Source organism: Seriola aureovittata, chromosome 17, assembly GCF_021018895.1.
Source record: "Seriola aureovittata isolate HTS-2021-v1 ecotype China chromosome 17, ASM2101889v1, whole genome shotgun sequence".
Taxonomy (NCBI): domain Eukaryota; kingdom Metazoa; phylum Chordata; class Actinopteri; order Carangiformes; family Carangidae; genus Seriola; species Seriola aureovittata.
The window spans coordinates 24,323,772-24,351,491 of NC_079380.1; the positions used below are offsets into that span (position 1 = coordinate 24,323,772).

Below are 27,720 nucleotides of genomic sequence, written 5' to 3' on the forward strand. Positions count from 1 at the left end.
GAACGACTGTTTTAGTCTTAAAAGACTGGATGCAGCTCTAAAAGCAGATTGTTTGTCATATTCAGACCTCAAAATTAGTAATTCTTTTTCCAGTTGAGAGTTGTTTTTTTATTTGTTTGATGGTTTGTTTGTTTGTTTGTTTGTTTGTTTGTTTGTGAGGAGGGGCGGAAGTACGACTCCTCTCCTTCCCCACCATTCGCCATCGGTCGGTCGGTGTTGACGGTCACGACTCGCTCATCAAAAATCCAGCGGTTTTTAACGGCAGCTGTGAGGACCCACCGACCAACGCTGCACTCGCCGACCTCCCAACTATCGCGAGAAACGGGCCAGTGCGAGAAGAACGGGGTCCAGGCAAGGCATAGCAATATTCATATTTAGCAACAACAACAACCTTTACGAAAATGATTATTCCGTGATGAAAGAGTGGTGAAATGTGTGGCAGCTTTACCCAAAGACACGGATGAAAGCACTGGACTGTGATATACAGGTACAGAAAACACAGAACATGGTGCTTAAGCAATATTGATAGCTAGCTAGCTGGTTTATTAATAGCAAGCTAAGTGGCTAACGGTTAGCCTAGCTCGCTAAGAATCTTTGGCGTTAGCTGCTGTCGGATGATTCAATATGTGGTCATCTCAGCCACAGGTTACAACAGACACCACAAAATAAGATGTATCAGATCAACAGTGCTAAATAAAGATGATGATGAATGGCAGCTCGTTAGCAAGTGGACGTCAGGTAGCTATTGTTAGCTCGCTAACGTTACACGTCTTTAAAGAAAGCTGAATGAGCAAGACTCACATTGCTAGTTCATGTTAGCAAGCTAAAGAGTGAGTCCAGTTTATCTAACGTTTATCTGACTCTAACCTCTGATTTAAGGTGCATTGCTTGTAGTTTGACACCATTAATCTCCTGGGAAGTGGTGGAGGAAGTATACAGGTTATTTACCTAAGTAAATGTAGTAATACCACACTGTAGAAATACTGCATTACAAGTAAAAGTCCTGCATTTACAGGGTTATTGAACTATGTGGTGGTAGAAGAATTATTCAAGAAAAAAATACTGATACCATACTGTAAAAATACTCTCTTACAAGTAAAAGTCCTGCACTCAAAATTTTACTTAAGGGTGCAAAAGTATTTATATCAAAATATATTTAAAGTACTCATTATGACCAATGGTCCATTTCAGAATAATGCTTCAATATCATTGGATTAATGTGTATATCACTTAAATGTTGCAGCTGTGGAGACTGGTTCGCACCATACTTTTAATCTTTAGACGAACCACAAATTAAATCTCTGTATGTCAATTCACAATAGTATAAATAATTAGAATAGAGCTGAAATGATTATTGATGGATGGATTTTTTTAATTGACCGAAACATAGTTGGCAACTATTGTGAAAATTGTTCATGAAACATTTGATTGTTACAGCTTTTAAAATGTGAGGATTTGCTGTTTTCCTTGTTATTATTTTTAATAATTAATTAATAACAATAATAATTTTAAGCTTTGCACTGTTGCTTAGACAAAACAAACACTGTGCTTCAGTTCAGTATTTTCAGATTTTTAATAAACCAAACAATCAGTCAGTTTGTTGAGAAAATAATCAGTAGATTAATTCATAATGAAATTAATCAGTAGTAATTTCTCTTACTTTCTGTTGGCAGTAATGTTATCAAATGTCGAGACGTTAAACTAATTTATAAATGAAAAGGGTTGTTGTGACAGTGGATTGTGTTGTTGTGTTATATGCTACTGAAAAGCTGCAATAAATAACTCTAAGTCACATCGTTCTGACAAGTTTTACGTCATACTTTCAAACTTTACTTTTTTTTTATTTTCATAAAACAGGTATTACATTTCATTCTATGTGGTATTAAAAAGGTATTATAAAGTCTTAGATTTAACTTTGGGAACCTGCAGAAACCCTGACACGTATATAAGTAAAAGTTCTGTATTAAAAACCTCAAAAACTGAGCTTAAGTAAAAGTATTGTATTAAATTAAACTCTATGGAGCTTCATATTATACTTTTGTGTATGAGATTATTGGAATATTAATACAGATTTTTTTATTACTGATGCTTAAACTTGTGAGAACTATTTTAATGTATTGTGGCTTCTGGTGGATTTGAAGCTCATTGGAACTACTTTATATCTATTATAATAATAATAATAATAATGCCTGGTATTTTAGAAACTGATCATATTATTTGTTCTACTCATAAGCTCTCGTAGTAATGTGTGTGTGTGTGTGTGTGTGTGTGTGTGTGTGTGTGTGTGTGTGTGTGTGTGTGTGAGAGATCTTATCTTTGTGGTTCAATCAGAGACGTTATGGTGATGTGCACTATAAAAAATAAAAAAACTGAAGTAAGAGTTTGTGTTTTTACAGGATGTGGCCGCGCTCCTCTGGCTCTATGACAGACGATGAAGAAGGGGCAGACCTTGTGAATCCTCCTCTTACCTCCAGTTACTGGCTGAATCCCATATTTTCTCGTTGAAACGCTGAAGTGTTGAATTGCTCAAAATAATGTAGCAAACGGCTCAGCCTTTATTTGAGCTCTTTGAAACCCCATGGGTCTGGTGCATTGTCTCTTCAGCTTGTCATTTTGGATGGGGTTGAGCGCCACACTTCAGTTCACACTCATTTGTAAATTATTAGACCAATGTGCTGTGTTTGCCCCCTGTCAGTTACCCCAGCTGTGCAATCACTTCAGCTTTCTGTTGTATGTTTGAAGTGATTTGATCCTTTCAGGAGGATGAACGGCTCTCTTTTAACCCCGCCCAGCCCGAGGGCGGCAAACTCCTCCCCTTTACCTCCCTCACCCTCCCCATCTCCGTCTCCACCGTCCCCGTCTTTGCTGCCCCTGTCCCCCCGGCCGCCCCCTCTCCCGCCTCTGGTGAGCCCTCCACCCCAGGCTCACCCGTCCTCCCTCTCAGACACCCCCACGCCCTCCCCTTCACCTTGCCTGAGCTGGACCGAATTCTGTGAGCTCCACGCCCGCGTTGCAGCCGGCGACTTTGCACGCCACTTTCGGGCTTTCCTCCAGGAAAACCCCCACTACTCCCCAGATTCAGCAGCCGCCTTCTGCCGGCGCTTCACCGACCGCTTCGTTCGTCACTTCCAGAGTGAGCTGGAGGGGGCGCTCCCGCCGAGCTGTGCTTCTGGCAGGGATGAAATGGTGAGCTGGGCTCCCCAGTCAGATGTTACTTCCCTTGAAGAGGAGGCGGTGTCACCCCTGTCAGCAACCGGGGGAGCCGTTCTCCCGTGTCCCCCGACTAACATGACACGGACTTTATCCAAGCCTGCACCGACACGGCTGGTGCTGGAGAACCGCAGCGGGGACAGGTTTCAAGATTCGTACGCCCACGGCCACGTCCTGCCGCCATCGTCCTCATCGTCATGCTGCTCCTCAGTGGGAGGGAACAACGGGAGGCGTGAAGAGAGAGGAGCCATGGTTGCCCCTGGGAACGGGGAGACACCGGTTGAGGAAGAGGAGGACAGCTGGCTCGGGGTGTCGTCTGTTGGGGAGGATGTTGAGCCAGAAGAGCGGGAAGCAGAGTCCACAGAGGTGGACGGTGCTGACCCCTCCCACACTCCTCAGATTCCACCTTCCTCATCCTCCGTCACTCCTCCGCCCGACTCCAAAGGTAACAGCACGCCCAACTCCTCCAAAAACAAACTGAAGAAGCGCTTCTCGCTGCGGAGTGTGGGGCGCAGTGTGCGGGGGAGCGTCCGGGGGATCCTGCACTGGAGAAGCTCCTCCAGCGACTCGGCCCAGAGCCAGCTGCCCTCCAGCTACAGCTACACCATGGGTGTGCAGGACGCTAGCTTGGGTTCAACCTCCAAGAGGAACTCTGGTACACAGCCTCCCACACCCACCTCCTCCATGCCTGTCTCTCTGTCCATGCCCCTGTCCCTCCCCCACTCCTCCTCCTCCTCTCTGCCTCCCTCGTCTTCTAGCAGCGCCACCTCTCTGTCTCTGTCGGAGGCCGCCCGGGATCGCCGGCGGAGCAACGGCGAAGGAGGCGAGAAGGAGAAGTGGAGTCATCGCCTGGAGAAGCTCAGACTGTCACGATCCCCTCCCCCTGTCCTCACCCCCTCCGCCGCCGGCTCTCACTCCACCTCCTCCACGCTGCCTCCGAGCAGCGCCGCCGCGGCTGCCATGGGACCTCCGAGGAAGGTGGGCAGGCTGGTGAGGGAGGGGGGCGTGAGCGTCAGCTCATCCAACGACGAGTTAAGCGGCAGCCACGGCTTCTCCGGCTTCTCGTTCGGTCTGCTGCACCACGGCACGGACAACAACAACGCCGCCTCAACTTCATCTGCGGTGGCTCAGACTGGTCCGGTGCAGCCTCTGGCCAGCGGAGGGAACGTGCCGTGGAGAGGAGGTCGCTGGCATAAGTGTCGTCTGGTCCTCAGAGAGCGGGACAGAGAGGGTGGCGAGCGGGGAGAAGAGTACTACCTGGAATTCTTCATTCCACCCAAGGTAAGTGTTTCCCTCCCGTGAAACGACAGAACACGTTGACCGATGTTTTTTGTTCTAGCGCTTGTAAAAGAGGAGATTAAATCAACTGTATTGATCCCACACAGGGAAGAAGAAGCGTCACAGCAGCAGAAATACAAGAAGAACAGATGCACAGTTTCAATAAGTAACATTAAAAGTTGAAAGCTAGAAAACTAAAGATACAAAATGAGGCATAAAACTAAATAAAAGTAAAAGCAGCTGGACTGGATCCCTCTACTGAAACTGAAGTCTAAAAACAACAGGTTGTGTTTTTATGTGCAGGGCTGTTTCTTGGAGCAGTGAACGCTCAGACCTCATCGCCTCCTTATTGTTTTTTGTGTTAAATTATAAAGGAGAAAGAGCAGTCATTGATTTTGCCCGGTTTGTCTCCTCAGTCGTCGAAGCCCCGGCTGACTGTCCCCTGCTGCTCAATCGTGGATGTGAGGAGCACCACGGCGCTGGAGGTCCCTGACAAGGAGAACACCTTTCTGCTGCAGGTAATCACTCCTTCATCTGAGTGGAGGGCGTGTTACTGTGACCTCTCGGCTACAGACTCTTAGAGACTTCACGTATTTTTACACTCTTCATTTGTGCCTGTTTGTTTTTTCTCTGCAACCTCCACAGACAACATGTCAACTCATTAACCAAACCTTCAGTGTCGTATAGAGCTTCAGCGCGCAGATAAAATCAGTGCAGTTTTCTTCCTCTTCATGGAGCCGACTGTAAAAGTATTTTTGTCCAGTAAATATTTGATGTTCCTCAGCCCGGTGAAGACGGGACAGCTGCGTCTGAGGACAAACGGACACTCAGTCCTCAGTTTATTAGGAACACCTAGCTAAAACTAATACAACACTCGTGTCCAACTTTAGGGAATAAGCTGAAAATACAAGTAAAAAGAAGATTCTGACGTTTGACAGTGAGTCAGTGAAGATGAACCAGCTGGTCACATAACTGTCCACTGTCCAATCTAAAGCTCTATCCCTGAAGTTACTTCTTTTCTGCCCCCCCCCCCCAGCTCGACGGCTCGGCGCAGTATGTGATCGAGACACGAGACGCTGTTCAGATGAGAGCCTGGCTGAGCGACATCAGGAACGGCATCTGTCTCAGGTAAAAGCTGCTGTACCTTTTGTTGATGACTAATAGGATTTCCAAAAGGGGTGTGTCTGGGTTTTAACTGCCCCCCCTCCCTCCCCACAGTGAACAGGAAGATGCTGAAGGTGTGTGTGGGGGCCCGTTAGACATCAGTGGAACTCCTGAGATCGTTGACCGTCTTTCACAAGGTGTGTGTGAGTGTGTGTGTGTGTGTGTGTCTCTGTTTGAGAGAGTGTGTGTGTGTGTGTGTGTGTGTGAGTGTGAGTGTGTGTGTGTGTGTGTGTCTGTTTGAGAGAGTGAGTGAGTGTGTGTGTGTGTGTGTGTTGTGTGTGTGTGTGTGTGTGTGTTGTGTGTGTGTGTGTGTGTGTGTGTGTGTGTGTGTGAGTGAGTGTGTGTGTGTGTGTCTGTTTGAGAGAGAGTGTGTGTGTGTGTGTGTGTGTGTGTGTGTGTGTGTGTGTGTGTGTGAGTGAGTGTGTGTGTGTGTGTGTCTGTTTGAGAGAGTGAGTGAGTGTGTGTGTGAGAGTGTGTGTGTGTGAGTGTGTGTGTGATGCAGTGGCTGGTCTGGTGCTGGTTTAATTAAGTGCTGATTTGACAATTCTGATGTTTAAAAGTTGACACATGCAAGAAAATCAGTATTAGAGCCACATTCTCCATTTATCTCTGAAACATAAAATGCAGCATAATGTATAATTAACAACAGGATAATTAACAACAGGATAATTAATGATATGTTTGTTTTTGGAGTCATGGTCTAAAAGTTGCGATGAAGCCGCTGTAGGCTGCGACCAATCAGCTGGAGTTATGTGCTGTTGTTTTATTCTCATGTCCTGCAAATGTCCTGGCAATCTGTCCTTCCTCTAGACCACTTCCTGATCTATTGATTATTAATAAATACATTGACATGTTAGTATAAGTAACCGTGTGGGATCTTCTGCTGTCAGTGTGTTACGGAGGCATCGGAGGCTCCTCACCTCTGATGGATCCTCTCCCGCCGGAGCTGCCGCCTCGTGCTCCTCTCGACGAACCAGACGGCCGGATTCTCGGGGGAGGCGGGGCTAGTCTGGGCACACCTTTCGCAGAGACGCCAGATGCCACAGGTGAATACCAGGCAGTACAAACCGTTGCACCAAAACTGTGGTCTTCTTCCCTTGTTGTAGGGAATTAAAGGGCTTGTTAGTGGTTATTCCACAGTATCGTTGCTCAGGATTGATCTTCATATTTACCCCTCACTCTTGTAGGGTCCTTCCTGTTCTCTGAGGTGACGTCTGCCGAGACGGTGGAGCACCCCCTCAGCGAGTGTCAGTGGTTTCACGGCACCCTGTCCCGCCTCAAAGCTGCTCAGCTGGTGCTGGCCGGAGGCCCGGCGAGCCACGGCGTCTTTCTGGTTCGCCAGAGCGAGACGCGGCGCGGAGAATATGTCCTCACCTTTAACTTCCAGGGCAAAGCCAAGGTGAGTCTGGGACTGGGAGAACGTCGGGGTAAAGACAGAACTAAGACCCAAGTTGTAATGAAGTGAAATATCTATTTCAAGAGTTGAAAAGCTAAAGTTTAGTTTCTGTTGAACCAGGTCTGTAACATATTTAAAGCTGCATCTCATGATTATTTAGCAGGTAGTTTTCTCAATAAACGATCGATTATTTGATTTTCAAAATGCCAGAAAATAGTGAAAAGGTCTTAAAATGTCGTTGACCAACAGTCCAGGAAAACGTCTTTGTACTAAAATGTAAAACAGAGTGAATCTTTATGTTTGAGAAGCTGCAACCAGCGAATCTTTGCTTCAAATATTAATGAACCAAAACTTCTCTATAGAGACTAATCCATTAATTGGCTGATTATTTGAGCTCTGGGTATATTACTGATTGCAATTGCAGAGTAGAAGCTTTGTTTCAGGAATTTTAACTTTAAATCCGTCCAACATTTTCTCACATGACTTCAGAACAAAATATGAAGCATCAGATTCAGACTGATACTGAATTTAAAAAGAGAGAGTGAGAAGCAAAAAACCCTCCACAATGTTGAAACATCACAAAATTATAAAAATACAAAATGAACATAAAAATGAGGAGGAACTAATAGATTGAAAATATATATAATGAAATTAACATCAATAATAACAATAAAATCAAAATAAGAGCAGTTTAGTTTTAACTCCATGAGCAATAGTAATAACACAATATGTCAATATCAATGAAACAGCACTTAAATGGTCCTTTAAGCATCTTTGTAACATTTTACAGAAGAACGGTTCTTTGATAAATGGAGAAAGCCGTTCCATAATTTGATAACTCCAAAAATTATTGAAAATTTAAAGTGTTTAATGGGAAAATAACGACGTCTGTTCAACGTCTGACTTTCTTCCCCTCAGCACCTGCGTCTGTCCCTGAACGAGGACGGTCAGTGTCGAGTGCAGCACCTCTGGTTCCAGTCCATCTTCGACATGTTGGAGCACTTCCGGGTGCACCCGATCCCCCTGGAGTCCGGCGGCGCCTCGGACGTCACGCTCATCAGCTTCGTGGGTGCCACCGCCGTTCGCCAGCCGGGTAAGAGCGAGAACATCGCTCCACGTTAAAAGAGACAAAAGAGGCACGATGAAGGAAACAAATCAAGTTCCTTTCAAACGTGGCTGATTTAAATGTTGATTTCATGTGTGAATATTTGAGTCCCGTGAAGAAGAAGAAGAAGACATGAGCAGTTAACTGCCCCGAGAGAAAGTCGTCTCCGACTCAACGAACAGATTCAGGCCTTTTGTTTTCAGGTTGTTCGTCCGTCTCATTGTCGAGGACGAGATATCTCAGACTTTGGTGGCCAAAGGTCAAAGGTCAAAGTCACTGTGACCTCACAGAACTCTTTTTAGCCGTTACTCAAGACTTCACATAGTATTTATGACAAAATTTCACACAAATGCTTCATATTTTCTCTGACTCTGGATAAACAGGGATGTGACCTGGAACTAGTCTGAGTGGTGGAAGGATTCTGCATATTGTGCAGCCCCAGTGTTCAGTATAATTTTATTTTAAATACTTGCCTCAGGGGTTTTACAGTCTGTGAATTATATGACAACCTCAATTCAGGGAGGAAAAAACTCCTTTAAATCCCTTTACCCGAAAAACAAACAGTTAAGTGAAGTCAGCGCTGTTACATAATCCTTACCTGACACAACTCTGCCCAGTTAGAGCCAGGTGTTCACTTCCTGTTGAAGCCTGGACGGTCGTGTGTGTGGTTTAAATAAATCCGTCAGACGTCTCTGTATCTGTGTGCACATGCATGTTGGCCAAGCTTTGTCTTTACAAACTGCATGATGTCAGATCAGAGACACACCTGCCACATCTTCTCCCACTTTGTGCCCTCAGCTCTTCTCCTCCATCCTTCATGTCATCCTCTGCTTTTCGTCTCTTCTCCATGTATCTAGAATCAGATTGTGATGTAATTTTAGATCTAAAACAACATGTATTTGTTTCTCTGAGCAGCAGTAGAAACTGTTCAAACCTTGTTAAATGTCATGAAATAACAACAGAAATATTTTGGTGACAAACTCCCCTCACCTTCATTATGTGCCGCCGCAGCCTTTTCCATCTGTGCCACCCGTGGTGTTCTGACCTCTCTGTTTGTTGTTGTTGTTTGTTGTATCCGTTGGCTCATCCCTTGCAGGCCGGGACAGGGCAGGCAGTCGGCCTACAGTCTGTGATGTCATCACCACGCGCCATCCCGACTCTCCATCAACCCCCATCTCTGACTGTGTGTAAGTGAGACCGGACTCGAGAGAGAGAGAGAGAGAGAGAGAGAGAGAGAGAGAGAGAGAGAGAGAGAGAGAGAGAGAGAGAGAGAGAGAGAGAGAGAGAGAGAGAGAGAGAGAGAGAGAGAGAGAGAGAGAGAGAGAGAGAGAGAGAGAGAGAGAGAGAGAGAGAGAGAGAGAGAGAGAGAGAGAGAGAGAGACTTTCAAACACAGAGGGAATTCAGAGCATTTGAACATTTAAAAAAATTGCATCAGTTAAAATTAGATTCAAAACATTAGTTTGATTAAAGAATCAGTGCAGTAAGACTGCAGGAAGTGTCTACAGTTTAATAAAGGAAAAACAAATGAATCAAAGTCACAGCAGAACTTTTGTAGTTCCACCTCTTAATCCACCAGGATCCTCTGTAAAGTTGAGATGTTTACTTTGACACAGATGTTCATTTACAAATATATTGAATTAATTAACGAGAGAGACAGAAGGGCGGGGGGGCAAACACACAAAAATTAAAAGTCGTTTAATGGAAAATGAGTAAAAAATCAGCTGCAGACACTAAAAAATCGTTGCAGCTGATCCTGAAGTTTAAATCAGTCTGAAGCTCCATATTTATTTTATAAATAATTTCTCGCTGCTTTAAACTTTCAATCTCTTATTTGTCGCATCACGACTTTAGATCGAAAACCTGTGGAGGGAAGAGATCAGAGACAGTTGTTCAACATATTATGGTGTTATTGTGTGTGTGTGTGTGTGTGTGTGTGTGTGTGTGTGTGTGTGTGTGTGTTCCTTGAATTGGACTGCCTCCATGACTCCCATGGACTCCATGACCGCAGACTCCTTCCACCTAACCGGCCTCTCACTGTCATTTTCTCTTTTTCTCTCCTTCCTCTCACCCTTCTTTTCTCCGACTACGCTGTCACTTCACTTCTTACACTTTTGGCCTTATTTTCTCCTCCTCTTCCTCCCCCTCCTCCTCTTCCTCCTCCCTTCTGCCTCCCTTTATTTACGCTTTTCTCTCATTTCCCCCCTTTTTCTTTCTTTATTCTTTCTCTCGTCTGTTTCCTCTCCGTGCAGACTTGACCAGCAGACCCCGTAGCCCTCCTCAGCCTCCTCCTCTGCCGCCGGGCCGGCCGCCGCCCCCGACTCCACCCCAGGAGAGAGGAAGTGAGACGGAGCAGGCAGGGGGAGGAGGAGCGACTGTGGTGACAATGGCAGCAGCAGGAGGAGGCGGAGGAGCAGCAGGAGGAGGTGGAGCAGGAGGAGGAGGAGGAGGAAGCGGCGGCAGTGGAGGTGGTAGTGGAGGAGGAGTGGAGGACTGGGAGGAGAGGGACAGGGACACTCCTCTCCGCCAACTAGAAGCTGTGGAGGGAGAAGAGAGGGATGGAGCGAGGGCGCCCCGAGCCATCGATAACCAGTACTCCTTCTTCTGATGAAGGGAAGGCCAGGAGGGGGAGGAGGGAGTGTGTGTGTATGTGTGTGTGTGTGTGTGTGTGTGTGCGCGCGTGTGTGTGAGAGCGAAAGTGAGATCGGATGAGGCGGCGTACATCATAGCCATTCATAACCAGTATTTTTATTTTGTTAGCAAGATGGAGGAGGAGGAGGAGGAGGAGGAGGTGTAAAAGTACTAACACTATGCGAGCAGATGGAGAGAGGAGCGAGAGCAGCTTTACGACACTAACCTAGCGGTACATTACTTTTATTGTTCTAGTCAGATAAGCTTTGTTTTTGCCGGTACGCCTCACAGCCGGCTCTTTCCTGTCAGTGAACAGCAGCGAGAGCTCGAGCCCTGTGAAGCCAGCAGCCCCGATACCTCACGTGGTCCTGCCAAGACAGCACACGCTAACCAGAGGCCAAACATACTCTACAGACAACTCTACTGTGGCAGGTTAGACCCCAGACGTCACACCTTCACCGCTCCACAGCGTCACAGCAACCGCCATTAAAAAAAAACAAACAAACTCTACGCTGACGAAAACGTTCCTCGTGTAGAAAATTAAAAGACGTGGAGTTCTGTGAGGTCATGTACAGTCAGTGTGTTACCTGCAGTACGTTCAGGCTACTGGACGGACAAACTGAGACCTTTGCAACGATGACGTAGACACCCACGGTCTCTCCTGATTGGCTCTCGTCAGCTTCGACTACCAGAGGTGAATATGGAAACCGTTGATTTAGAATATATTCAGCTCTTTATCTTCCCGCCAAAACAAAATGAAGTTGAGCTCTTCCTGATTCACTCAGCTGACCTGCTGCTGCGTGCTGAAGGTGTGCTTGTGTGTAGGTTGTAGGAAGTTCAGCGGTTGAGAAAAAGGGGAAGTTCTGGTTTCACAGGAAGATAAAGCGCTGAAAATATTCCACATGAAGATTCATCTAAACAGATATTGGATTGTTTCGGTTTTCACGTTTTGAAAAGTGTCAAAAACAGGTGTTTTCTGCTGGCCCCGCCCACAGCGGTGATGTCATCACTCTGCTAGTGCACCGGTCCTCCTGCTGCTTCTAACTGAACCTCCTGCAGGAAACTCTCTGACCGGACATGACGACCTCACACAACCCCACGTCAAACAGCCACACCTGTACCTTTAAAGTCAGGATGACATCATGATCACGGTCGTGTGTTCGAGCTGCGACACCAAACTGACGGAAAATGTGAATTTAAAATCAACATGAAACACAACATGTGATTGAATGTATGAAGATATTAACACTAATGACGTGATGTTGTTTTCCACGTGTTGACTGCTTCAGGAGCAGCAGCTGTTTAAAGTTCACACTCGTTCTAACGTCAGTGTTATTAAACTAGTTCTAACTAGTAGTTACCCAGTATTTACACCCAGTAACTGCTGCGGTGGAAAGTAACTAAGTACTGTACTCGAGTACAGTTTTGAGGTACTTGTATTTTACTTGAGTAGTTTCATTTTATGCCACTTTTACTCCATAACATTTCAAACCAGAGTTACTGGTTATTTTACAAATTCAGATTGTAAATACAAAAAAAAACAACCAAAAAACCTATGATGACTTTATATAACACAATCCTTTGTTAACGAATAAACGAGGCTGCAACTAATGAACGATTTCACTATTGATTCATTCGTTAATTAAACTTTATGAGATAAATAACATAAAACAAAGAGAACCAGCTTCTCCTCATGTTGGAGAAAAGATCAGTTTATAAAGCTGCTTCATTATAAAATCAACACTGACACGTTTTAAAGTATCGATGTTGTAATGTAGTTTAAATGACAATTCAACTCTATGAATGAGGTTATTCTGAATAATGAGTAGTTTTACTTTTGATTCTTTCAGTACATTACACTTTCAATAAAGTTGCACTAAACACCTAAAGGTAAGATTTCCCTTAAAGTTTCTTCAAAATAAAAACGGTTGCACAAAACACCCTCAAGTCTTCTCCTTGAAATTTCCTTAAAACGTTCAAATGTTTTTGTTCGTATAAAAGAAGAAATTTAAAACCCTCAGCTCCTGGTAATTACATTTCTTAGTTTATCAATAATAAAATAAAAAAAATCTACAAAGAGAATTGATCATTAGTTGCAGCCCTTTTTGCCCGTTGTACAGTGTTTTCAGACCGTAGGCAGATTCAAATGTTGAAATGACTTTTAAAAAAGGGAAATTTGTGAACACGTTTTCCGCTGAATCGATGCGTTTTTAAATGGAGTTTGGTGCGACGTTGTGTAATGACAGTATGTGACGTCGGGTCCGACCGCCACATGAACCGGAGCAGGCAGGAAACATTTACCTCAGTCACTCAGCAGCGTCACTCAGTATCTGCTCTCTTTCTCTTTTCTGTCTGACACACAGGAAAAAAAGCTGAAGTGGGAGACGTGCTTTTTCTTTCAGAGAGAAATTACTGATGATACCAATAACAATAATATGATGGAAATAATAATAATAATAATAATAATAATAATGACGGTCAGAATAATAGTATTAATTTTATTTGTTTTTAAGACACCTTTTTATTTTGTATGCTTACTCCATGTTAACACTTTTTTTCCGACTCCATGTTGTAATTCAGTTGAAATGTCTTTGTGCCTTTTTTTATTTTTGGGATAAAAAGAAGGAAAAAATATATATAAGATTTGCTATAAAGCCTCATTGTCAAGGTTTCAGTATCCCTCACTCTCTTTTCATGCTGTCTTCTCCTCCTCAACCTCATCCTCCATTCATCAAGGGTTAAAGAAAAAAAAAACACTTAGAAAATGTCAATGAAAATACCTACTTTTTCTACTTGTGCCTTTCTGTGTCTGTCGTCTCGTCATCAGCCTCTGCCTGCGTTCCTGTCGCTCTGTCTTCATCCATCCTTCAGTTTAGAGCTTGCCTGTTTTTCTTTCGCACCACATGACCTACCCAGTCATTTCTACCGGACTTTTCTTTGCTCATGTATTTGTCTATATGCACCTTTCCCCTCCCCCCACCCCCTCCGATCATCATGTTCCACGTCCTTTTCTCAGTTTCAAAACTCTTTGTGCCTTTCTCTGTCTCTTTTCTCTCTTTGCTGGGACCGTGTGTTGAGGGTGGGCGGTGTCGTCTGTCCACCCTGTGTGGTTAGTTTCAGGTACTACATTGAATTTAATGATAATGATATAATATAAATATAGTGAAACATAGTGGTTGGTGTGTTGTCTCTTTTTTTTTTTTTTTCTTCCCCTTTCACATGCTTGGGTCAGAGTTTGACTTAAAGATTAGCGGGTTATCCAGATAACTTTGGGCTTAACTAGTATCACAAAGCTGGCTCACTTTTAACCAGCTAGATCACCATGGTAACCTAACCTTAGAGGATCAGATCAAAACTTGTCAACCGGCCGAATACTGACCAATCAGACACCTGAAAAGCTGAGCCTTCATTTCTACAGGATCCTGACAGGGACAAAAAGAGTTCAAGTGAGCAGTAGATTTTGTATAGATCAGTATTTTAATATTTTTTATTTCAGTAACGCCTTGACCGAACTTCTTCAAATTTGGTACAAACATTCACTAGGACTTAAAGATGAACTGATTAGATTTTGGTGGTCAAAGGTCAAAGGTCACAGTGACCTCAGAAAACACATTTTAGCTATTGCTCAAGACTTCAAACAACAATTATGACCAAATTTCACACAAATTCTTAATATTTTATATGACTCTGAATAAACAGGGATGTGACCTGAAACTAGTGGCGGATGGAAACAAACGCACGGAGGTAATTCTAGTTTTCATGTGCATCACATAAAATCACATAGTTTGTTCAATCAGACAAGAAAATAAAATAAATAAACTCTCAATACTAAAGATATAATTCCTGCCCTTATTTATAGCCTTAGAAATTATTTTATTTATTTATTTATAGCTTTGTAGTTATGTGTCATATTATCCACGTTTCACCTTGTTGAACGTCACTTCCTGCTGATGCAATAACTGAATTTACCTGCAGGTGTCAGTATTTCATCTCACATCATGTTGAATAGTTAATTCACTGTTCTGGCGATGTCGTTGATAATAACTCCACTTGTTTCAGATCACAAAATTTTATAAAACATTTAACAGAGAGTTTAATATCAGGTGAATAAATGAGAATAGCAGGTAACAGACTTGTTAAATGTAAGACATTGCAGAGCTTTCAACCGCATCTCATGGTCTTCCTCTGTGGATGGATGGATGTTAAAATGCGATAACCTTTTATGAATAACTTCTAGTTAAATACTATACCACAAACACTGAACTTTTTTGTTTTATGCTTCACTTATTGCTGGTAATTAAAAAATAAATAAATAAAAAAAATTACCCAATACCAATACTACCATTAAATTGACTAATACTGCTATTAATTAAATGAAGGTTAATTTGTTTAATTTATATGATTTAATTTTTTATGTAATTTAATTTAATTTTTTTATTTAATTTCTAATCCTAACCCTATTTTAATAATTTATAATTTATTAATGAAATTAACAACAGCCTTTTCAAAAAATCTTTAAGGCTTTGCCAGGAATTAAAACTTTATTTAGTCCATCATGTATTTGTTGTAATAATTTGTAATAATTTGTAGTAATTTGCGTCCAAACACAAAATAAATAATTCTCTTGCAGGACCAGTGGACCCGCCTTCAAGGAGCAGAATTATCATATTTATGATTGACAGCAGAAAAACAAGCCAATGGGAGAAAAGGTCAGAAATGATTGACGTAAAGTTTATCCAATCAGTTGTTACTTATAATCAATAGGCGGGGTTTACGAGTGGTGCGTTCGTTAGACCCGCTCGGTTGAGCCCGGTTGCGTTGACTGTCTGTTAATATGTGAAAACACTAACACCTCCCGCCAAACTACATTGATAGAACTGATGATGTGAGATACAGCAAAAACTCATAGAGATACATATGAGAACATTTAAACGGACTCGGATGCCGGAAGTGAATCCACCCGCCAGACTCGAGCCGTGTCACGTGATCAGCAGTTGCCGGGTTTTGACAAACCGAGCGCACCCGGCGCCGTGTTTTGTTGTTGTTTTTCAGCGGTGTATCGTGTTTGGCCTGTCAAAACCGAGTGACTTTTCACCGGAACGACGAAACTGGAGTAACAGGGATGCACATGACTAAAAAGTATAACTTATAACTCAGACTTGCTCACCTGTCAGTTTCTAATGTGATGACAGCAGCGTTTTCTAGCGGCTCGTCCGTGTCTCTTGGTAAAACTCGACGTCTACGCCGAAGCTAGCTAGGTTAGCTTACCTAGCTAGCTGATTTTACTATTCTGTACAACAGCAACATTTAGATTTTCCGGCTTTATATTCAAGAGGAAATGTTAAGATCATGGTAGTTGCATTAATATTCACCGAATCGCGCTATGTCAGTGTTTAAGTTGCTAGCTCGCTAGCTAGAAAGGCAGCAGTGTAGCCTGTGTGGGGCTTGTTTTTATTGTTCTCACTGAAGGAGGAGTTGGTGTCTGTAGCTGTTAGCTGACTGTTATTATTTTCACCTTTTGCAGGACAAGGAACACAATGAAACCACCGTCACAGACTCAGTCTTCTCCCGTAAACAGCCTGGTAAGTCGAGCCTGCTCAGCGCAACCTTTAACACAGTGAGCTGTGATTGTTATGAGCAGCTGATGAATTATTTATCCCAGCTAGGTGTGCTCATGTTTTCCTAGTTAATTCTGAGGTAAGAGTGATTTTTCAAACGAGCAGCAGATTTTAAACATCCTGTCACTGCTGACAACAAGCACCCAGGCTGCTGAAGTGTCTTTAAAGCCTCAGTCCAGACGTAAACAACAGGCTACATATATATTAATATGTAAATAGGAAATTTAATGCTGTAGCTGGGTGAATTGGAGCCAGTTTAACTATACACAATTTGGATTGTCTCATGTTTTGTATTTCAGGTATATTCTGTATGTTCAAATAACAGACTATATAATGGAGTAAATACAATTTAGCTTAATTAAAAAGTACCTCACACCTGTGCTCCAGTAAAAACATCTGGTTATATATTTCAACACTGTCACTTTACTAATGTTTTTTTTTTTGTTGCTGTTAAAAGTTTAAATAAACACTAAATTAAAAATAATAATAATACGAGATTAGTCAAGTCAGTTTAATCATTATACACTAAAATCAGGGTTTTATGATCTGTTCAACATATGAAACTGATTTAGATCTTTGATTCAGTTTAAGGAAAAACTGTATAAAAACAACAATAAAAACAAATAAACAAGAAAAAAAATTAAGGTAGACCAACAGAGCAGGGATCCCTTCTTCAGGACCGACAACATGCACAAACAGAACAAGCAGGAATTACACTTTATTATCAAGTAAATATAAATTATAAAGTGTGATGTATTGAGAATCAAACAAAGTTAATTTCTTTTAAAAATCTGTAACAGAAACTCGTGTGTACATCACAGCCTGAACTAACATTGGATCACAGACTTAATTGATCAATACTGGCTTGTTGCAGATGTATTGGATATTTGCTTATATGTTCATCAGATAAGTAAGAACAAATGTCTGAAATGTAGGTGTCAGACAGTTTCTCCATTGCTGAGTTTTTCCACCAGAGAGGACTGACATGTTTATTTTTATCACTAACGATTAATCTACTGAATACTTTGTTGATTAATTGATCAATTGTTTGGACTATAATATATCAGAAAATAGTAAAAAAAACTGCTTGATTTGTCTGAACATTAGTTCAAAACTCGGAAGATATTCAAGAAAATCCAGAAATATTTTCATTTGAGGCTGAACCAGTAAATCTTTGAATTTTTTATTATAAAATATACTTATTTTCAGTAGTTCAACTAACTTAATCAATTTTAGCTCTAAACCAAATTAATTTTGTAGATATAAACAAAAAAGATTATTGGTTGATATATTGTTGTTGAATCTTTTGATCAGTATTGGCTTCAGAAATATACAAAAGCTTTTTATTGTTCCACCAAACAAGCCAAACCTTTGAGTTCTAATTCAGCATTTTACAAAGGTGATAAACATTTGTTCTCCGTGTAGATGAGTCTGACTTATCGTCTGTGTTTGCAGGTATTTGAAGGTGTGTACAACAATGCTCGGATGCTTCACTTCCTCACAGCGGTCGTGGTGAGTAGTTGGTGTCACGTTCTGGTTTAAGTGGATTTTTTTTTTAAGCTGATGTTGGTGTAAAGAAAAGACTGAAGCTTTCCTCATTGTTGATCGCAGGGCTCCACCTGCGATGTGAGAGTGAAAAACGGAGCAGTGTATGAGGGGATCTTCAAGACTCTGAGCTCTCAGGTAAAAAGCTGCACAGTCTCTCACCTGAGCTGTCACACCAGCTGCATTAAAGTTCAGAAATGGATGATTTCTCTGTGTTTACTCTCCCGTCTGCCAGTGCGAGCTGGCCGTGGACGCTGTTCATAAACGGAGTGACGGAGATGAAGGAGGGGGAGGTGAGGAGGGAGGCGGAGGAAGCCAGACGTCTGCCCCCAAAATTGAGGACATCACCGACACCATGATCTTCAGCCCGACCGACATGGTCACCATGACCTGCCGGGATGTGGATCTAAACTTCGCTGTCAGAGGTAACAGATGCACAGAGCGGCTGCCGGACTGTGGGGGAGGAGCATCAGTGTCGTTATCTCTATGGTTGTTAAAGAATTGAAAACACTCTGGGAAAAACTCTTATTCACTCTTATTTAATAACTTCTGTGTGTGTGTGTGTGTGTGTGTGTGTGTGTGTGTGTGTGTGTGTGTCTGTGTGTGTGTGCGTGCGTGTGTGTGTGTGCGTGTACAGACACATTCACAGATACAGCCATTGGCCCGTCGCGTGTGAACGGCGAGCACAGAGAGAAGGTGCTGCAGAGGTGGGACGGAGACGGAAATGGAGAAAACTTTGAGCTGGAGTCAGACACAGTGAGGAAACACACACACACACACACACACACACAAGTTTGTTGTCAACCTGTTGGATGTGAGAGAAACGTGCAGGTGTAAAGACCTGAGCGACTTCGACATCATGGACAGACAACGGGTTTCATATTTCTTATTTTTTAAATAAAAAGATAAATTCGAGATGCTTTAGACAAAGTTTCTCATTATGTAATTTGTCCACCAGGGGGCGTGATAGGTTTACTGTTACACTGGAAGTGCACAACTTCCTGTAGTCACATCCAAAAATCTATAATCTAAAATCTTTATGTAAAATGAGTCGATATCAGACTCAAGAATCAATATTCGGGTTTTTTCATAGTGATCCAGTGATTTCTGTTGTTGCATCCACGTGATTGTCACAGGAAACGTTGTTGCTCCTGAATCTGTGTCACCGCTTCATGTTTGTTTGTTTTTTCTCTCGTCAGTCAAACGGCTGGGACGCCAACGAGATGTTCAAGTTCAACGAGGAGGCGTACGGCATCAAGTCCACCTACGACTCCAGCCTCTCCATGTACACGTGAGTGAGATCACCCCCACCCTCATATGAAACTACGTTTCCTCTTCCAAAGAAAGTGGTCAAATCAAATCATGTTGAAAAGACGCTTCACTCCCAACATGACCTTCCTGATAATCGTTGTCTTCCCAGCATGCCTTTGGAGAAGGGGAACTCCGAGGTTTACCGGCAGCGTGAAGCGCGAGCAGCCCGGTTAGCCGGCGAGATCGAGGGCAGCCTTCAGTACCGCCGGAGGGTTTCCTTAGAGAACGACGAGGGCAGGAGCGAGGAGGACAAATACAGCTCGGTGGTCCGAGAGAGGGAGGACAGGGCCAGCCCCGGATTCTCCTCCAGCGGCAGGTCAGAGCAGCTTCGTCACTGAGCCTCTTGAAATAACTTACATCTGTGGTGCAGTTCTCCGTCCTCCTCCTCAGGGTTTCCTCAGAGTTCAGGCCTTTAAAGGTTTTGACCCTAAGACTCAATAAAAACGAAATAAAGCATGAAGTCGTGGTGAAATCAGTAACCAGAACAGCTGAAGTTAAAATCCCCACATCTTCCTATACTACAGTAAAAGCAACAATAATTAAATGACTGAAATTAATTCAGTTTGAACGGCGTCTAATGTCTGTTCACTGTCCCTCCTGGGTTCACGTTGAAACACCCGCCATCTTGTTTTCCAGGGAAGGTAAATACATTCCCCGGACCCGAGAGATCGGCCTGCCGGCGAGGGCCGGAGCCTCCGGTCGATCCGCGGCGGCAGCAGCGACCTCCTCCAGGCACCCGCCGCCCAGCTCCTCCTCGCCCAAACCGCCCTCTGACAGGAGCAGCCCGCTGTCCGTCAGAACGGCCTACTCTCCTCACCAATCACAGAGTAGCCCGCCCGCCGCCGGCAGCCCGCCCTGCACCAATCACGTCCTCCCACACTCCCTCTCACATCCTCAGGCGCTGGCCGACACCCCCCGCTCGTCTGTCAACGGAGGTAAGGAGCGGGGAATTATAATAATGAATTTTGTCTTTACTCATTAAAGGTAAATAAAGAAAGAACCAGATTTATCACTGATTTATTAATAAGTTTCATAAATAGAATATTTAACCTGAAAGTCTGATCTCTTCTGTTTACTGTCACACTTCAACCCTTCCTCCACTTCATAAATAACTAGTACATAACTAACTATAACTAGTATGTTGCTCCTTAGTGTCTGTGTTTGTGTGTTTGTGTGTTTGTGCGTCGGCTCTGACTTCCCGTCTCGTCTTCAGTTGCGATGAGAACTTCCCCAAAATCTCAGAGACTTCAGAGAAACCTGCGGACACCCCACTCCCAGTCCACTCCTGCAGGTACACACACACACACACACACACACACACACAGACACACACACACACACACACACACACACACATTCACACACACACACACACACACACAGACACACACACACACACACACACACACACACACACACACACACAGACACACACACAAACACACACACACACACACAAACACACACACACACACACACACACAGACACACACACACACACATACACACACACACACACACCAGATGTGATGTTTGAAGAGAACAAACCTGGTCATGATTCACTCCACATTTAGTCATTATGACATTTTGTCTTGTTCACTTTGTACAATCTGTTGATCGATTGATTGATCGATCGATCAGTCACCTTGAGTGAAATTTTTTAAATGTTTTTTTTGATCTTAAAAAACATAAAAAATCTTTAAAAACTCCTTTTGATTTAAATTTCTTGTATTAAGACCTGCCAGTGTGTTTAACCAATGATAGGAACTTCTGTCGGACCACATCGTATACGTGTTTGTAATCTCAGTCTGATTGATCGCCAAAACATTTCCTCCGTGGTAAAAACATCAGAATCAAAGTTGACAGCTGGTTGGAAACAGGAAGAATTAAAAGTCAGAGACAGATGGAGAATCAACAACTGATCTTCTCCTGCTCTCAGTTCAGTCCTGAATGTTTGATCGTTATCGTTAAAATAAAAAGCTCTGAGGAGACATTACCTGAGAAGCTCCTCCTCCTCTCACTCGTCCTCCTCACCTTCCCTCCGTCTCTGTTTCTCTCTCTCTTCATCCATTTCTCTGTCCGACAGTCTCTCGTGCTCCAAAACCAGACGCCCCTCCCCAGGACCCCCCGCCGGGTGGCCCTGCCTACCTGGACTCCTCACCCTCCGCTGTCACCACGGCAACCACCACCATCACCGCCACCACCAAACCATCCGGCCCCACCCCTCTCTTCCCTGTCGATGGTGAGACGTTATTCAGTTATTTGATGATGGTTTGACTCAAACTTTATAACCTGATGTTTATCTCAACAGTCTCGACCTCGATCCAGTTCTACAGGTGACGAATAGTTTAAGTCGTTGTGGTGAATGATCTCAGACAATAAACAACAAGAATCATCATCAAACTGAAAATTTGTCCAAAAGATTTCATTTTTTAATCACACTGAAATAGCGATGACGGGGTGTTTCTCCATTATTTTCACTGCTGGCACTAAACTGATTTATCTGAGACCAGGTTGCAACACCTGTGACAATATCAATGAGTTCTCTAGTTAATTTCCTTAAACTTCATTATTTCTGCTGATTTTTATAATTATTTATTTTAAAAGACACAATGAAATAATTAATAATATAATGCTAAAATACCTCGAGGGTTATTAATAACTAAACATGATTATAGAATTCTTTATGTTAAAATGTTTTGGGTTCCAATGCAACAAAATATTGATACTGATATTGAGCTGAATTATTTACACTTAATGTGAGGAAACAAATCATGAAATCATGTGAAGTAAGGCTTATTTATTTATTTAGTATAAATGTTTTTTTGTTTTTTTTTTCTATGCAAAGATTTTTCACCTAATGACAAACAATTAATGAAAAGTGAATGTAACCATGTAACTGAACTATCAACAAACTGCTGAACCTTCCAAAATAAAAGGAAGAAACAACAAAATACTGAACCTTCCAAAATAAAAGGAAGACACAACAAAATACTGAACCTTCCAAAATAAAAGGAACACACAACAAAATACTGAACCTTCCAAAATAAAAGGAAGACACAACAAACTGCTGAACCTTCCAAAATAAAAGGAAGAAACAACAAAATACTGAACCTTCCAAAATAAAAGGAAGACACAACAAAATACTGAACCTTCCAAAATAAAAGGAAGACACAACAAAATACTGAACCTTCCAAAATAAAAGGAAGAAACAACAAAATACTGAACCTTCCTAAATAAAAGGAAGAAACAACAAAATACTGAACCTTCCAAAATAAAAGGAAGACACAACAAAATACTGAACCTTCCTAAATAAAAGGAAGAAACAACAAAGTACTGAACCTTCCAAAGTAAAAGAGCACATGTTCTAAAGGGATAACTTGACACAGTGACGTTAGATTCATCAGACATGTTAATGAACTCACTCTTTGTCTTCCACAGTGAATGAAATCCTGAGTTCAGCAGCTAAAGAGCGAAGTGAGAGTCAGTCCAGTCCTCAGGACGGCAAGAGCAGCAAAGGTAAAAGACTTCTGTCCTTCCACTCGACCTGACTGAGTTCAGGCTTCAGGCAGCCGTAACACACAAACAGCAGCAGTGATGTTTAGTCTTAAAAACACCTGCTTCTCCGTCTCCATCAGCTCCGTCGGTGCAGCAGAGGTCTCAGCTCGAGGAGCTCCGCAAGTTTGGGAAAGAGTTCAGGGTAAGACCTGCTGTGGTGCTGAGGGTGGGGCTTTTCTAACAAGACGGGGGGCTTCGATCTGGATTCAAAGTTTAGAGATTTGATATGTCCAGTAAAATTTAAAGTTCCATATTTTCCTCTTATCCTGTGTTTTATTTTGAAGTGCTGATCTATAAGAAGATGTTTAATCCATCTCAGTGCAGTTTTACATCTCCTCTCTCAGGCCTTTGAAAGGTGCTTTGAGAAAATCCTTGGCAGGTGATTGGATGAACAATGCGTCTGTAGTTTTTCACTGAGTCGTCTTCTCTGTCCGTCAGCTGCAGCCCAGCTCCTCTCCCTCGGCGAGCCCGGCTTCTGCAGATCCTCCTCAGCACAGCTCCGCCCCGCCCCCCGACTCCTCCTCTTCCTCCTCATCCTCACCCGGCCCGCCTAAACCTGCCACCTCCCTCGCCTCCTCTGCCCAAGATCCGCAGCAGGCCTCCGAGGCGGCTCCCCTCACCACCACGCCTGCTGCTCCCACCCCTCCAGCTCCACCTAGACCCCAGTCCTCAGGGCCGGAGGGGGCGCCGCCCGGGAGCGCTCAGCCGACCCCGACCCCCAGCAGCGGGGAGGAGCCCTGTTCAGAGAGCAGTGAGCGAACAGAGGCTGTAGCTGCAGTGTAAGTTACAACACATCCACTCAGTCTGTATTTACATGTATGTAGCTCATCTTCTTCTCAGTGCATATTTTTGATATCTATCCGTACGTACCATATACTATATTATTCATTTATCTGTTATTGATCTTGTCATTTATAGTATTTGATATTCTCATTTCACTTTGCTGCTGTGACTCATATCTTACTTTACCTCACCTCACCCCCCCTTGTTGAGGTAATGTTTGGATTTTGACAGCGGACTCGTGTTATGAAAAGACCTTTATGTGTATTTTTTTATGACGTATTTTGTGGCTGAATGTCGTTTTCTTTCTTCTTCTTTTTTTTTTTTTTTTTTTTTACAGGCAAGTGAAAAACTCGACACTGAATCCGAACGCGAAAGAATTTCTTCCCATCAAAGGAAACGTGGTGCTGGTGAGTTTGTTGAACACACACTTTTCACTCACTCAGTGTTATAGAAGGTTCCTGTCAGTTTATAACAGAGAACAAACAGCTGACTCCACTTTGACTTTTCTCTCTGATTTAATTCTTCTTCTGTGGTGTGACAGAAACCTGCGTCGACCCCCACTCCTCCTCGACCGACGCCCCCCAGCCCCTCTGTGGTGCTGCCTCCTCCCGGACAGCAAGGAGGCGGGGCCATCTACAGCAACCCACCTGGACACTACCTGTCCTACGTCTCCCCGATCCCCCTCCAAGGACACTCCATCCAGGTTCGAATCCCTCGCGTTAGTCCGTTTGTTGTATTGTCTCGGTGATAAAATGTAATGTTGGCGTCTCCTCGTCGTCTCCTCAGGCTCCTCAGATGTACCAGTACGCCATGTCGACTGTGAACCAGGGCAAATACCCCAGAGCCAAAGGTACACACCGCACACACATGTAGGCGCTGAGAACGATGATCAGCTGATGAGTAATTCTGCCTTTGGGTCAAAGCTCGTCCACATGCTTCTTATAAACACTGACTTCCACTTCTGCTGGTTCAGGGCCGGTGGTGGGGCCCCGCCCGGAGCACCACGCCTCCCCGGCCTCCTCCATGATCTCAGCGGCAGCCTCCGCAGCTGGACCCCCGCTGGTGGCGTCGCCTTACCCCCTGTCCTACCTGCAGTACGGTCAGGTGATCCAGGCCATGCCCCCACACTATCACGGACAGGTACTGAGGCGGAAACCCACCGTTAACCGGAGATGTGTTTGTCTCCTTATGAAATAAAGTCATTTTCTTTTTTTATTCTTGATTTTGGTTTAACACTTTTTTTTTTTTTTGTTAATTTCCAGACAGTCTACTCGATGCTGCAGGCGAGTACAAGGATGCTGACATCCGGGGCCCCTCCTCAGCCGATGGGTCCTGGCCCCCAGTACCCCGGCCAGGCTGAGGGCCCGGGGCCGCAGCAGGCCATGTACGGTAAGAAGAGTCAGGACGTACGATATCTCGGGAACGCTTCCACGGAACTTCTTCAAATTTGGAACAAACATTCACTCGGACCAAATGATTTTTTTGGGTATAAAAGGTCAAAGGTCAACGTCAGTGAGACTTCACAGATGGTTCATATTTTATAGGACTCAGGGATGTAACCTGGAACCAGTCTGAGTGGAGGAGGAAGTAATTCTAATTTTAATGAAAGTTAAAACTGTTTTTTTTTAAATTAAAATAGTTTTTGTCATGATCAGTTTTCATCAGCTCTGAGTTCAGGGCTCAGAAAGGAAAAGGGTGTGAAACAAAATGTTCTTGTGGTGAACACAAGTCAGAACTTTTATCTGAGATCAGCCACGCAGGAAAATCAACTGCACACCCACGTTTGTTCACTTGATAACGATGACGGGAAAGTTGTTCATACGGCGACATGACGAGCTTTAAAGTGCAATTTAAACAGGATTTTAAATGAAACCATGAATAGTTTTAATTTCTCACACAAAGTTCAGTAAAGAGAAGGAAGGTGAATCTGATCTCAGCAATTGTGCAGTAATGTCCCTGCTCTGATTTACTCTCTCTCTCTGTCTCTCTCTCTCTGTCTCTCTCTCTGTCTCTCTCTCTCTATGTCTCTCTGTCTCTGTCTCTCTCTGTCTCTCTCTGTCTCTCTCTCTGTCTCTCTCTCTCTATGTCTCTCTGTCTCTGTCTCTGTCTCTCTCTCTCTGTCTCTCTCTCTGTCTCTCTCTCTGTCTCTCTCTCTCTATGTCTCTCTGTCTCTGTCTCTCTCTCTCTGTCTGTCTCTCTCTCTCTCCCTCTCTCTCTCTCTCTGTCTCTCTCTGTCTCTCTCTCTCTGTCTCCCTCTCTGTCTCTCTCTCTCTCTGTCTCTCTCTCTGTCTCTCTCTGTCTCCCTCTCTGTCTCTCTCAGCTCCTCAGGCCTTCTCTCACCACTCGGGCTCCATCCATCACCCTCAGCCCTCCAGCACCCCCACTGGGAATCAGCCCCAGCACACAGCACCCAGCCCAGGACACTCTCAGGTGGGAGCTGCTGCCGACTCGTTTATATCGTTGTCGTTGTTGTCAGAGCTAAACAATCTGGGTTTTTAACACAATCACCAGTTGATGATGATGATGATGATGATGATGATGATGATGATGATGATGATGATGATGATGATTCTATCAGCAGGAAAAGCCTTTGTGTATTTTGTAAAATTGTTGACAGCACAAGGTTTTTTGACTCAACCAGGCAACGTATTATACTCCGCTCATCTTTGCCAAAAGTTAATACAATAAATTGTTAATTGTTTAAGTCTGAAATAGGAAATAGAAATAAAAAGGATTTTTATTGTGAGAGGTCTGTGAAGCAGGTGAGGGTTAGTTTTAGATGTTCATGTTAACGTGTGTGTGTTTCCTCTCAGTCGGGTCAGGGCGGTCCTCAGCCTCAGTCCATGTTCCACTCCGGTCTGTCGGCTCCCAATCCTCCTAACCTGCCGCCGGGTCACAGCTCCCCACAGGCCTCCTACACCATGCAGGGATACGGCCTCCCCACCCACCAGCCGCTGCCCCACGGCTTCGCTTCCATCAGCCAGCTCACACAGGTCGGCACCAACGACACACACACAAACCGTTTGTTCACACGCCTCAGGCGACCACGTGACCCGCCCGGTTTGGACTTGACGCAGAACCGCGTCAGGTCTGGACTCCGGTTCTGTTTGCGATGTCTCTTCACTGTGTCTTTGTCCCCTGCAGGCTCACGTCACCGGAGGCATGTCGGGACCTCACCACTCTGCCGGCCACGGCCCCCCACCCGTCATGCTGCACTACGCCCCCCCTCAGCAGGGCGGCGGCTCCAACCCCCAGCACGGCCCGCCGCCCCAACAGGGAGCGCCACAGCATTTCTACATCGGACCACACCAAGGTAAAACACACCTGGAGAACAGCTGCACAAAAGTCTTCTCCTGGAGGTTTCCTTAAAATGTTCACTTCAGTGTTAAAGGTTTTCTCCTTATTTTAGTCCTAAACTTAAGGAAAAAATTAAAGGTTAAGTGACACAAAACACTTTAAGTAGAAAACTTAAGGTGTTTTGTGTCACTGGTTCTATGTGCTATAAAAAAAGCCAACAAACAATAAACAGTGGAAATGTTGCTGTGTAGAAACATGTTGTGGTGTTAACAGTGTGTGTGTGTGTGTGTGTGTGTGTGTTACAGCTGTTCAGGTTCAGGCTCATGCGGCCCAGCAGCTGTCCTTCCACCCCTCTGCAAACTGAACCGTCCTCATCACACTCCTGGATTCAGGAGCGAGGACGAAAACCCCAGAATCCCAAACAGCTCACAACATTCCCGCCTCCCAACGCCCCTGTTTTTTTTTTTTTTTTACCCAGGTCTTTTAGAGCAACAGGGGAAAGTTTTAATATGTAAGTACAGACTGTTTTCACACGCGGACACGAAGCTGGACTGACGACACAGACCTGTTGGAAGGTTTTGGACTGACGACAGTGGAAACATTGTTTTTTCTCCCCATCCCACCTCTGTCCTTTTACAAGATGAAACCAGTTCATTAATAATAAAACCACTGAAAAAAAAACCCAATCAATCTCCTGCGATGTTTGTAACAAAAATAACTTCATATTCCATCATTACTTTTCTCAGAAAGATCCTGAGTGAGTTTGGTTTTCCAGCCTGTTGAAGTTGAGTTTCTTATGGAAGGAAACTTCTGGGAGAAGTTAGAA

At 43.8% G+C, this 27,720-nt stretch overlaps 2 protein-coding genes across 5 annotated transcripts; both read left to right on the forward strand.

The window, feature by feature from the left end:
* Nucleotides 1–203: 203 nt before the first annotated feature.
* Nucleotides 204–13,954, forward strand: sh2b1 (SH2B adaptor protein 1). 2 transcript variants are annotated; one of them, XM_056401089.1, is made up of 10 exons: nt 209–487; nt 2,397–4,491; nt 4,905–5,006; nt 5,525–5,616; nt 5,707–5,789; nt 6,543–6,698; nt 6,840–7,051; nt 7,967–8,141; nt 9,250–9,340; nt 10,404–10,577. In XM_056401089.1, exons 2-10 carry the CDS (start codon nt 2,764–2,766, stop codon nt 10,423–10,425), a joined length of 2,661 nt encoding a protein of 886 aa, XP_056257064.1. In that variant the 5' UTR covers nt 209–487; nt 2,397–2,763; the 3' UTR covers nt 10,426–10,577. The 2 variants fall into 2 exon arrangements, with proteins under 2 accessions (XP_056257063.1, XP_056257064.1); XM_056401088.1 differs by lacking the exon at nt 9,250–9,340 and having other exon boundaries at nt 204–487; nt 10,404–13,954.
* A 1,484-nt stretch (nt 13,955–15,438) lies between these two features.
* Nucleotides 15,439–27,599, forward strand: atxn2l (ataxin 2-like). Of its 3 annotated transcripts, none has more exons than XM_056401085.1 (23): nt 15,439–15,491; nt 16,307–16,364; nt 17,856–17,912; nt 18,012–18,083; nt 18,181–18,370; nt 18,583–18,701; nt 19,145–19,236; nt 19,366–19,572; nt 19,893–20,191; nt 20,470–20,547; nt 21,343–21,498; nt 22,698–22,775; nt 22,895–22,956; nt 23,253–23,593; nt 23,935–24,004; nt 24,139–24,300; nt 24,384–24,447; nt 24,571–24,737; nt 24,860–24,986; nt 25,918–26,027; nt 26,411–26,590; nt 26,742–26,910; nt 27,200–27,599. In XM_056401085.1, the coding sequence occupies exons 1-23, from the start codon at nt 15,454–15,456 to the stop codon at nt 27,256–27,258; spliced, it is 2,955 nt and encodes a 984-aa protein (XP_056257060.1). In that variant the 5' UTR covers nt 15,439–15,453; the 3' UTR covers nt 27,259–27,599. The 3 variants fall into 3 exon arrangements, with proteins under 3 accessions (XP_056257060.1, XP_056257061.1, XP_056257062.1); XM_056401086.1 differs by lacking the exon at nt 15,439–15,491 and adding an exon at nt 15,783–15,921; XM_056401087.1 differs by lacking the exon at nt 15,439–15,491 and adding an exon at nt 15,917–16,007.
* Nucleotides 27,600–27,720: the final 121 nt, after the last annotated feature.

Bases quoted from the DNA above. Each gene is read 5' to 3' on its own strand.
- atxn2l (XM_056401085.1), top strand. From the start codon at position 15,454: ATGATTGACAGCAGAAAAACAAGCCAATGGGAGAAAAG. The intron at 16,365-17,855 runs GTAAGTCGAGCC...CTGTGTTTGCAG, and splicing joins CTTCTCCCGTAAACAGCCTG to GTATTTGAAGGTGTGTACAA. The intron at 18,371-18,582 runs GTAACAGATGCA...GTGCGTGTACAG, and splicing joins TCTAAACTTCGCTGTCAGAG to ACACATTCACAGATACAGCC.
- sh2b1 (XM_056401088.1), top strand. From the start codon at position 2,764: ATGAACGGCTCTCTTTTAACCCCGCCCAGCCCGAGGGCGGCAAACTCC. The intron at 5,790-6,542 runs GTGTGTGTGAGT...TTCTGCTGTCAG, and splicing joins CGTTGACCGTCTTTCACAAG to TGTGTTACGGAGGCATCGGA. The intron at 6,699-6,839 runs GTGAATACCAGG...TCACTCTTGTAG, and splicing joins AGAGACGCCAGATGCCACAG to GGTCCTTCCTGTTCTCTGAG.